At 35.7% G+C, this 11,463-nt stretch overlaps 2 protein-coding genes across 2 annotated transcripts; one reads left to right on the forward strand and one right to left on the reverse strand.

Annotated features, from left to right (window-relative positions):
* Nucleotides 1–1,479: 1,479 nt before the first annotated feature.
* LOC123906773 (purine permease 1-like) lies at nt 1,480–3,635 on the reverse strand. The gene is made up of 2 exons (XM_045956765.1): nt 2,859–3,635; nt 1,480–2,168 (listed from the first exon to the last, which is right to left on the reverse strand). Exons 1-2 carry the CDS (start codon nt 3,597–3,599, stop codon nt 1,827–1,829), a joined length of 1,083 nt encoding a protein of 360 aa, XP_045812721.1. The 5' UTR covers nt 3,600–3,635; the 3' UTR covers nt 1,480–1,826.
* A 228-nt stretch (nt 3,636–3,863) lies between these two features.
* Nucleotides 3,864–7,433, forward strand: LOC123906771 (putative disease resistance protein RGA3). Its single transcript, XM_045956764.1, has 2 exons — nt 3,864–6,877; nt 7,072–7,433. The coding sequence occupies exon 1, from the start codon at nt 3,864–3,866 to the stop codon at nt 6,834–6,836; it is 2,973 nt and encodes a 990-aa protein (XP_045812720.1). The 3' UTR covers nt 6,837–6,877; nt 7,072–7,433.
* The last annotated feature ends 4,030 nt before the right edge of the window (nt 7,434–11,463 follow it).

Below are 11,463 nucleotides of genomic sequence, written 5' to 3' on the forward strand. Positions count from 1 at the left end.
GCTGGATTAATGCTAGTAGATTAGAAGGGAGTGGGACATTTAATATGTCTGATATGGTTGGTTCACCAAGTGATACCTATGGAGGGGCTAACTGAAAAGGTCGAGTAAAGTGTCGTATAGTGCAGCCACTGTTTCCCTGCATACTTGTTTTCATACCCTTGATAACTTCAAATAGTGTCATATAACATAGTTTTCATGTTAATTTTTCCTGTTATTCCAAATTCATCGGAGAATAGTAAATGTATGAGGTCTGGTTGTTGCAATAATACTTTTGGCTTAGGGAAATTAAGGAGTATACACTATACATCCAAATTACGAGTACCGTATGAAGTAAGTTTCAGTTCCCTGGTATCAGGAGATGTTGGGAGTTTTTGAGTCTTTATTCATAATAGTTACTATGTTGTGGGAGAGGGTTTGCAGCTTAGCCACTCATAAGTTGAATCATGTTGTTGATTAATTTGTCATATATTTGATATCATATCATGGACCATAAGCATAGACAGATAAACTTTCTAGTTTGAAGCTTGGCAATTAACTTGACCTCATTCTTAAATTCTTCAACTCCTTGCTTGACCTGAGGTTTTTGATAATCTCTTGACAGAAACTTCTAGGCATTCAATCAACCTTGGTATTAGTGTAGCCACAAAAACTCATGTTAGTGTTTAGGATATGTGTGTCATGTCATATATATGTGTTTTGTGATTTTGATTATATGATATCAAATCCTCTTTGTCTAGTACATCTATGTTCCTTTTCTCCTGAGCTTTACCACCTCATTCATTAACAACACTCGTCCGGTAAATGTAATTGAATCATGCGGAAGAAAGCGAATTGGCGTTCGATTGGAATACCGGTGAATGATATTAAGGGTGCCATGCACGCGAGATTTGTGAAGGAAGGTATTTGAGGGTTTAAGGGTTGTGATGCAAGTAATAAAAAATGTATAAAGTGAAAGCTTGTCATCATCGACATTCACTTGCATTATACAAGTTTTCAATGATTTGACATTGGACAACCAGATTAAGAGTTTCTTTGATTTGGCATCTTGGGTCCTAGGACGCACATTAAACATACATTGAATATTTGTTGTAGCGTCGCGAATCCTTGAACATGTTGGGGAATGCATGCTTACACAAATGATTTCAACCTATAATTCGAAAGATGACGATTTCTTTCGACATACTCGGCATGTCATTGTCATTTGTAATGCACCAAATATCTTCTGTAATAGATTGAGCTAGATCGCGAACAAGTTCATTTATAATTTTACCAAATTCGTCTATCATAATATCTCAAAAAAATGATCTCCGGTATAACTCATTCCAGACCTCATTGCCAATATCCTCTGCTTCCAACATTCCATTGGATGAAATAAAACCATTAGCCATCCATAATTCAATCAGAAATTGCTTATTTATCATTTCACCTTTGGGAAAAAGAGCACAAAACGCAAAACATTGTCTCAATTTTACAGGCAAATTCAAGTAACTTAGTCTCACCTTGTAAAGTCCATAATTCGTTTTCCAAGACATAGAGTCACTCATTTTTACAATTAATTTCAAGAGTTTGTTCTAGTAGTAAAAAGACAGGTCTTGATTCGAAAGGCTCCAATTCAAGCACCTCTAGTGCTCCGGACTTTTTCAACCTTAAGATTTTCTCTGACATAGACCGAGACATTATCCCTTCACCCTAAATTTTTATTATGAAAAAAAAAAAAAAAAACTTTTTGTAGTGATCCTCAAGCTGGTGGGACAAATATAGCCTACAATATTGACTATTCAAAAGTAGGACTAGATAGTGAAACCAATGTTACATCATACATGCAATCATGTGTTGGAATGAAGACTTTGAGGAAGTTCCGTTTCTCTATTTTTTGTTTTTCTTGCTTCTTTAATCTCATCATAAAAGTAAGACACAAAGCCCCAAAGAGATAGCACCAAAGCAATCCCTTTCTCAGCTTGAAATTTCTCTTTATAGACAATAACAGCTAAGATTTCAGTTACGGGAAGAAATGCAGCAATTATAATGCCAGACAACAAAGATGAGGAACAAAAGATAACACCAATAGCTCCTAAGAAGAAAAATTGCCACATTATAGCACTCCACACTAACACAATATAGTACTTTGTTTCTCCTAGTTTAAAATCCCTTGCTTCCCTTGGAATAACCTGCAAAAATCACAACGCCCATTTAAAATGTTCCTTAAGGATGACCCCACAGTGAATTATGATAGGATGCATGCGTAAAACTTTCACAAACTTGAAATTTTGACCCTTTAACTTTCATAGTAGCAGTTTTGGCCGTCTAACTTTCACAAACTTTCCATTTCGGCCCCCAAACTTTAGCCCTTTTCCAAAAGGATGACCCCTCTGATTTTGACCAAGTCAATGCACATGTGACAAGTGACTCACATGTCCAGTAAGTATGTATTGCCATGTGGACAATGACTCACATGGCACGTCAACATATCTTAATCTTACCATGTGGACAATGACTCATATGCCACGTCAGCGAAACTTGCCACATGACAAGACAGGCTAACATGGCATGTGAGTCACTTGTCACATGTGCATTGGTCAGGTGGCCAAAACTGCAAGTCTGTGATAGTTAGGGACCAAAAGTGCAAATCCTTATAGAGTTTGAAAATAATGACAATTGGAGTGTAAATAAATAAAATAATTTAAACCAGTACTGGCTCATGCATATATGAACAAAAAACGGTTAAAAGTGAAGAAAACACTTTGTATGCTCCACATAATTAGCCACCAATAAGATTAATCACACTAAACAATGGTAAAAATCTAATATCTGATATCTGAAAAGAATAGAAAAGACTGAGTTGGGGAGAGAAAACTGACCTTAAAATCATTGTCTATAAACATCCCAACAAGGCAAAACAAAGTAGCAAAGAAGCACATAACAAACTGAATTTCCATAACTAGAGAATAAGTAATCACTTGTTTACTCTTCTTGTAAACTAGCTCCAACAAAGGCAAAACAAATCCATACAAAGCAGCAGAAGCAAGTATCATAACAAAACCAATAATATACTCCTTAGTCGATTCACCAACAAGTCGATCGCCACCTTTGGAATTCAAAGCCAAAACAACACTTCCGAGCGTCAACAAAACAATTGAGTTAACCGAATACTCTGTGAACTTATGCTTCACAAGAATAAAAGCAAAAACAGCTGTGAATGCTAAGTGTGAGGATTGAATTAACGATGAAGTTGAAACCGGTAGACGCTTTATACCACAGGCATAAAGGTAATCATCAAGACCAGTTAAGATTCCAATGAGAGCTGAGGCGCAAAATATAGGTAATTTCATCGAGACAAAGCGGTTATTATTGTTACTGTAACGGTAACCGTTGTGGATGTAAGAAATGGTTATGGGAATGAGAATGATTGGGAAGGCAGATGTTTCAAGGAAGCTTGAGAGCCATACACGTTTACCGCCGTGGATGAAGTATAGACGCATTACTAGTGGTCCGCCGCATGTTCCTATGGCTAAGAGGACTGAGTTTAGTATTAGAAGGAGTTTCTTCATGCTTCTTTTATTGCTTTGTTCTTCTTTGGTTATTGTTTCTACATGGACCATGGTTGATTGATTAATTATTTGTTAGATATTTTTGTGTTTGTTCTTTGTGTGTTAATATGTAAAGAAAAAGAATGGGTGTATCCATTAGTAGTATTGTGTGGGTCCCTTGTTGACTTTGCAAATCTAAGCTAAGCTTTTCCATCCACTCTTTTTTTTCATCTTGATAATCTTCCAATTTCAAACAACCATTGCTGCAAATTTCTCAACTCAACATACTTTTCTTTCTGCATATTCATTTTGTGACTATAATTTATAACTTGGAAGATGGCTGAGGCTGTGCTTGAACTTGTGCTTCACAATTTGAGCTCACTCATTCATAAGGAGATTGCCATATTTCTGAATTTTGAACAAGACTTCAAAAGTCTTGCCAGCTTGCTAACTACAATCAAAGCTACACTTGAAGATGCTGAAGAGAAGCAATTCACTAACAGAGCTATCAAGGATTGGTTGCTTAAGCTCAAAGATGCTGCCCATGTCCTCGATGACATCTTGGACGAGTGTGCTACTGAAGCATTGGAGTTGGAGCATGGAGGATTCAACTGTGGACCATCACACAAGGTACAAAGCTCTTGCATATCTTCTTTAAAACGTAACCAAGTTGCTTTCCGTTACAAAATTGCTAAGAAAATGAAAAGGATAAGGGAGAGATTGGACGAAATAGCTGAAGAAAGGGGTAAGTTTCATTTGACTGAGATAGTAAGAGAGAAGAGAAGCGGAGTATTCGATTGGCGACAAACTACCTCAATCATTACTCAACCTCAAATTTATGGCAGAAATGAAGATAAGGATAAAATTGTAGACTTTCTGGTTGACGATGCTTATGCTTTTGAGGATTTATCAGTCTATCCAATAGTTGGTCTAGGTGGACTTGGGAAAACAACACTTGCACAACTTATCTTTAATCATGAGAGAGTAATCAACCACTATGAGCTAAGAATTTGGGTGTGTGTTTCTGAAGATTTCAGCTTGAAGAGAATGACAAAACCTATCATTGAATCAGCATCAGGACATGCCTGTGAGGATTTGGATCTAGAGCCATTGCAGAGAAAACTTTTAGATTTGCTAAATGGAAAAAGGTATTTGCTAGTGTTGGACGATTTATGGGATGATGAACAAGAGAATTGGCAGAGGTTAAAATTTGTATTGGCTTGTGGAGGCAAGGGTGCTTCAGTTTTGGTAACTACTCGTCTTCCAAAGGTAGCAGCAATTATGGGAACCGTGTCTGCTTATTATTTATCAAAGCTATCTGACGATGATTGTTTGAAATTGTTTAAACAACGAGCCTTTGGACCAAATGAGAAAGAATGTGCAAACCTTATGGTCATAGGGAATGAGATAGTAAAAAAGTGTGCGGGAGTTCCACTTGCGGCAATAACACTGGGAAGTCTCTTGCGTTTCAAAAGAGAGGAAAAAGAGTGGCTCCATGTCAAGGAAAGTAAGCTATGGAGTTTACAAGGTGAGAATTCTGTCATGGCTGCGTTGAGATTAAGTTATTTGAATTTGCCCGTAAAATTGAGACAGTGTTTTTCCTTATGTGCGCTATTTCCCAAAGATAATATAATAAGCAAACACTTTCTAATAGAACTGTGGATGGCTCATGGATTTATTTCATCCGTTGAAAAGTTGGAAGAGGAGGATATTGGCAATGAGGTGTGGAATGAATTGTATTGGAGATCATTTTTTCAAGATATTGAGATTGATGAATTTGGAAAAATTAAAAGTTTCAAAATGCATGATCTTGTTCATGATCTTGCTCAATCTGTTGCAGAAGAAGTATGCTCCATTACGGATGACAACAATGTACCTAGTACATCTGAAAGAATTCGCCACCTCTCAATTTATAGGAGGAAATCCTTAAGGGATGTCAGTTCAGTTCGGTTGGCGAATGTGAAATCATTAAAGACGTGTTTAAAGCATGTTGACCAACTTTCACCTCATGTATTGAAATGTTATTCTTTACGAGTGCTTGACTTCGAAAGAAGAACAAAGTTGTCATCTTCAATTGGTTGTTTAAAATATCTAAGATACTTGAATTTATCTGATGGTAAGTTCAAAACTCTTCCAAAATCGATATGTAAGTTGTGGAACTTGCAGATTTTGAAGTTAGACAATTGTTATCATCTGCTTAACTTACCTAATAGATTGACAGAATTGAAAGCTCTACAAAGCATATATTTGACCAACTGCTACTCATTATCAAGCTTGCCCCCCATGATAAGGAAGTTGACTTTGTTGAAAACTTTAACTTTGTATATAGTCGACACAAAGAAAGGGTTTTTTTTGGAAGAATTAGGACACCTAAACCTTAAAGGAGATCTTTATATTAGGCACTTGGAGAGAGTTAACAGTGTAATGAATGCCAAAGAAGCCAATATGTCGAGTAAGAACTTAAAGCAATTGCGACTGTCATGGGAGAGAGATGAAGAGTCCAATTTACAAGAAAATGTTGAGGAGATTCTTGAAGTGCTTCAACCTCAGACTCAACAACTTCAAACTTTAGGTGTGCAAGGATATACCGGTTCCTATTTCCCACCATGGATGTCTAGTCCTTCTTTGGAAAATTTAACTTTTCTACAACTAATGGATTGCAAAAGTTGTTTACACCTTCCATTGTTGGGAAAACTACCTTCTCTAAAGGATCTAAGAATATTGAACATGAGTCATGTAATATATGTAGATGAGGAGCCATGTGATGGTGGAGTTGTATGTTTCGTTAAATTAGCAGTTCTAGTACTCGTAGAGCTGCCAAATCTGGTAAGGTTATCAAGGGAGGATAAAGAAAACATGTTTCCGTGTCTTTCAAGACTTCAAATTACCGAATGTCCTAAACTTTTAGGCTTGCCTTGCCTTCCGTATCTCAATGATTTGCGTATAGAAGGGAAATGCAACCAAGATTTGGTAAGTTCAATTCATAAACTCGATAGTCTTGAATCACTTCGATTCAAAGATAATGAAGATCTAACTTGCTTTCCAGATGGGATGCTACGGAACCTCACATCTCTAAAGATATTAGACATTTACGGGCTATTCAAACTTGAGCAACTCCCAATTGAACTCATTTACCTTAATGCTATCCGTGAAATACATATCACGGACTGCGAGAACCTCAAGCCATTGACAGATGAAGTAATACAAGAGTTGCATTCTCTTAAGATATTGGAAATTGTGAGGTGTCCAAAGTTTGATTCAGAGTCACTCAGAAATAGAAGGTTTCGACGAGGCTTTACGACATACTAGAAGGTTTTTGATGAAGCTTATGTAATATGAATGCCCTTCAGTTGTAACATTATGCCTATCTTTATATTGCTGTTGTTTGTATGACATTATAAATCTTAATTGGATCAGTGTATCTGAGGTCTATATAATAATCACCATAACAATAAATAATCAAACGCTACTATGAAGTCAACGAGACTGGAAGATGTCCAAATCGCCGTCGATCACAACTCACTTGCTTTTGCCGTTAACACCATTGACGAAAATGGCGATGGTGTTAATTTCAGTGCTGCATATGATTTAACAGGGAAACATTACGACATTCATCATACTAAAGTTGTTGTGAATGATGATCATGAGGTCAACATCGTTGTTCCTAAAATCAAGAATGAGGGAGAGGAAAGTCACTATGTGGTGATTGATGTCAATGTTGAGTAGTAGAAGATGAAGAATATGATCTTTGAGGTATTTTTTAGGGTTAATTGATGTAAGTATGTAGGTTTTAAATTGTGACTGACTTGTGTTGATAGCTGTGTTAAGCATTGAGACTTCAAATTCAAATTGAACTTTTTGTAAATGTGATATTGTATTGCTTTAATGTCATGTGTATGATGAATTAACGGCTTAACTTGTGTAAGATCTTTGGTTTTGGGAAAGTTGTGTTTGAATTTCATGTGCATTTGAAGTACTGATACACTAACACGTTGACACCGATAATAATTTGAGAAATGAGATAATTCAATATAACAGACACTGACACGTCGACATCGATAATAATTTGAGAAATGAGATAATTCAATGTAACAGACACTTGACACGTCGACACCGATAATAATTTGAGAAATGAGATAATTCAATGTACTTGTAAGTGTCAGTGTCGGACACCAACGCTTGTCTGACACACCAATGCTTGTCTGACAATGTGACACACCTAATACGAGGAGTATCCTTTCTTGATATTGCATAACACATTAAGGATTTGGCCTCAGCAATTGATTTGGTAATGGTAATGGTATTTCTCTCCATACTTGTTTCCATACCCTTGATAACTTCAACTAGTGTCATATATACAAGTACCGTGTGAAGCAAGCTTCAGTTCACCATCATAGTTTCTTTAGAGAAAGTTTTCAAATTGTATTCTCTAACCTTGCACTGCTATCAGGGGAGGTTGGAGTTTTTGATTCTTTATTCATAATAATTGCTTTGTAGTGGGAGAGGGTTTGCAGCTATGCCACTCATAAGCTGAATCTTGATGTTATTAAATTTGTTCTAGGTTTTATATCTTATCCATGGACCATATAGGCATGTTAGGCCTAACAACATTTAATATGTCTGATATATATGGTTTTATGATGATTTCCGTAGCTGGATTAATGCAAAGTAGATTGGAAGGGAGTGGGACATTTAATATATCTGCTATATATGGATCATCCCACTTGATATCTAACTTTTAAGGGATGGTTGACCAAGTGCTTATGTACTATGCAATTGATATCGGAACTGGTTGCCGAGCTGATGGCTCAAAAAGGGATACCTATGGAGGGTCTAACTGAAATGGTCAAGTAAAGTGTCGTAGAGTGCAGCGGCTGTTGTTTCCATACCCTTGATAACTTCAATTAGTGTCATATAGTTTTCATTTTATATTTTCCCTGTTCTTCTAAATTCATTGGAGAATAGTAAATGTATGAGGTCTGGTTGATTACGGAAAGGACTTAAGGAGTATACACTATACATCCAAATTACGCTTACTGTATGAAGTAAGCTTCATCAGTTCCCTGGTAGCAGGAGATGTTGGAAGTTTTTGAGTCTTTATTCATAATAGTTGCTTTGTAGTGGGACAGGGTTTTCAGCATTGCCACTCATTAGTTGAATCATCTTGATTAATTTGTTCTATTTTGATATCATATCCATGGACCATAAGCATAGAAAGATAAACTTTCTCACGCTAACAATTGTCATGATGCAGATTATGTTAAACTTTCTACTTTGAAGCTTGGCAATTAACTTGACCTCATTCTTAAATTTTTCAACTCCTTGGCCTGAGGTTTTTGATAATCTCTTGACAGAAACTTCTTGGCATTCAATCAACCTTGGTATTAGTGTAGCCACAAAAACTCATGTTAGTGTTTAGGATATGTGTGTCATGTCATATAATGTGCTTTGTGATTTTGATTATATGATAACAGATAAAAACCAAAAATAACCTACCCTGTAAACACTATCAAATCCTCTTTGTCTAGTACATCCATGTTCCTTTCTCCTGAGCTTTACCACCTCATTCATTAACAACACTCGTCCGGTAAATGTAATTGAATCATGCGGAAGAAAGCGGTTATTGTGAAGATTTAAGAGAGTATAACTCTCTCTTCATTGTGGACATTGGCATTCATTTGGAATACCGGTGAATGATATTATGAATGTCATGCGAGATTTGTGAACGAAGGTATTTGAGGGTCTAAAAGGGCTGTGATGCAAGTAATAAAAAATGTAACCATGTATGTATCTTTTGTTTGGTTGTAGTTGTATTTTGCAGATTCTTGTCTTTCTATGAAACCTTGTTTGTAGCATTCAAATTGTACTTTCATAGCATTGATTGAATGTTAATTAAATCTCATAATAACCAATCTACACTGTTTGAACATGTCTATATCAAATAGATTATACTGGCAATGAAGGCCTAGTAGATAACAGAAAGTACAAAATTAGAAAATAAGATGTATTCTTACACTAGTTTAAAGTTACTAAAACAGAACACAACCCAAAGAACATGCAAAACCACTCTCAAAAAACATGTTCCTTATTCAGATTAAATTGGGAATTTATAGATATAAAATTTTGCTAAAACGAGCATTGCATGAAATAAAAAAGGATTTGACATGCCATCATTTGGTCTCTTCCAAACTGTTCATTTCATGTTAGATTCTCATTGTTGAACAGACCATTACATTGTCTTTCATCTCATGCTTCTGCATTTCTCAACATGAATGAACTTGGAAATTTAGACACCTTCACTTAGTAAATTAACTCTTCATTATCGGCAAACCGAATGGATTCAAGACTATATATGATGTTTATGAATTGAATTTAGTAGACTTTGGGTGCATTGTCCTCGTATGCGCATATCATTCAAAGATGGAAGGCAAGGCAAGCCAGACAACTTAGGACATTTAGTTATTTCAAGTGTGGACTAGACATCCGTTGTGGGAAACGTTCACCTGTATATCCTCCCACACCTAAACTTTGAAGTTGTTGGGTAAGAGGTTGAAGCGCTTCAAGAATCTCCTCGGTGTTATTGTCTAAATACATCTATTCGAATCTAAAAAGTGAAATATTTATAGTACCAGAGGCAATAATCATCTATAGTCCATATATTTAATCATTTATGATCAATTAAAATAATTAGGCTTTATAACTTTTTTCTAATTTTATGCACTAACTATTAATTTATAGTCCCTAGTATATATTTAAAAGGACTAAGAATAAAATTTGATAGAGATAAAGATTTTTTTAAAATATTTATAAAGTCAGGTACTGTTCTAGAGTATCCTACTAAGTCAGAGTATATCCTATAAAATCAGGTACTACTTTTTTTTATTTTAGTTTTTACCATAGTATTCGGTTCGTTTGACCGCCTATAATCTGGTTTGGGGATCAATTTTGGCATCAAACGATCTGCTAAAAGACAAGGGACCGGACTAAACAACTTTTTTGTACCCTGTTTGATTTAAAACCGGTTATGGGACTGGACAAATTAGGTAGCAAAGGACAGGACAAAAACAAGAATTTTTGTCCCTCGTTGAACCGCAAGACAACTTTTTGTCTACAGTACAACTATAAAAAATACGAAAATACCCATTTTATTTTCGAATATAAAAATATTATCGTCCTATATCTTTTTGGTACAGTTTTGTCATGTGCTGTAATATCTTGTTTTGCCATGTACTGTTCTGCATAGTCATTGTTGTTTTACGAATCAAACGCACTCGTGGTCTTCTCAGACGAATCGTTCAGAAGAATATGAATTCGATTTCTGGTGGAAACAATTCTTCGTCAAACTTTGTTTATCTTCCGATCGACCGAATATTAGATTACTGGACCACTTCCTTTGAGAACCAGAGGGTTAATAATATATGAATAAGATTTTTTTTTTTTAACAAATTTTTATTGAGAATTAGAAACTTGTAAGTTAAATTAGAAAGTAGTTAACATTATAAATGTAAAAATATGAAATTGGGTTTGCAAAATCGTCAAAATAAGTTTGCGCGGTACCTTCTTCCTCATATAAATATCTATCTATCTATCCCCTCACTCACTCACTCACAAACTCACTCCAATTCGTTACTCCGAAACCCTAAATCCCAAAACCATGGCTCAGAACAACAATCTTTTTTCAAGAATCTGGAGCCAACTCGTGAACAATGTGAATCAGTTAATCAAACGTTACTATGAAGTTAACGAGACCGAAAACTCTCTCACTGTTCGTTAATATGTGCCTGGACTCCGTAAAGAAGATGTCAAGATCCGTGTCGATCACAACTCACTTAGGTTTACCATTAATGGAAATGGACATGGACATGATTTAACTGGGAAACATTACAACATTTATCAGACTAAAGCTCATGTTAGTGATGATCATGTGCTCAACATT

The sequence above is a fragment of the Trifolium pratense genome, linkage group LG2 (genome assembly GCF_020283565.1).
Source record: "Trifolium pratense cultivar HEN17-A07 linkage group LG2, ARS_RC_1.1, whole genome shotgun sequence".
Taxonomy (NCBI): domain Eukaryota; kingdom Viridiplantae; phylum Streptophyta; class Magnoliopsida; order Fabales; family Fabaceae; genus Trifolium; species Trifolium pratense.

What these genes read in the sequence shown, in the direction of transcription:
- LOC123906773 (XM_045956765.1), bottom strand. Translation starts at nt 3,599, where the DNA reads ATGGTCCATGTAGAAACAATAACCAAAGAAGAACAAAGCAATAAAAGA. An exon ending in TTATAGACAATGATTTTAAG is followed by an intron (nt 2,169 to 2,858) that starts GTCAGTTTTCTC and finishes TGATTTTTGCAG; the next exon opens with GTTATTCCAAGGGAAGCAAG.
- LOC123906771 (XM_045956764.1), top strand. Translation starts at nt 3,864, where the DNA reads ATGGCTGAGGCTGTGCTTGAACTTGTGCTTCACAATTTGAGCTCACTC.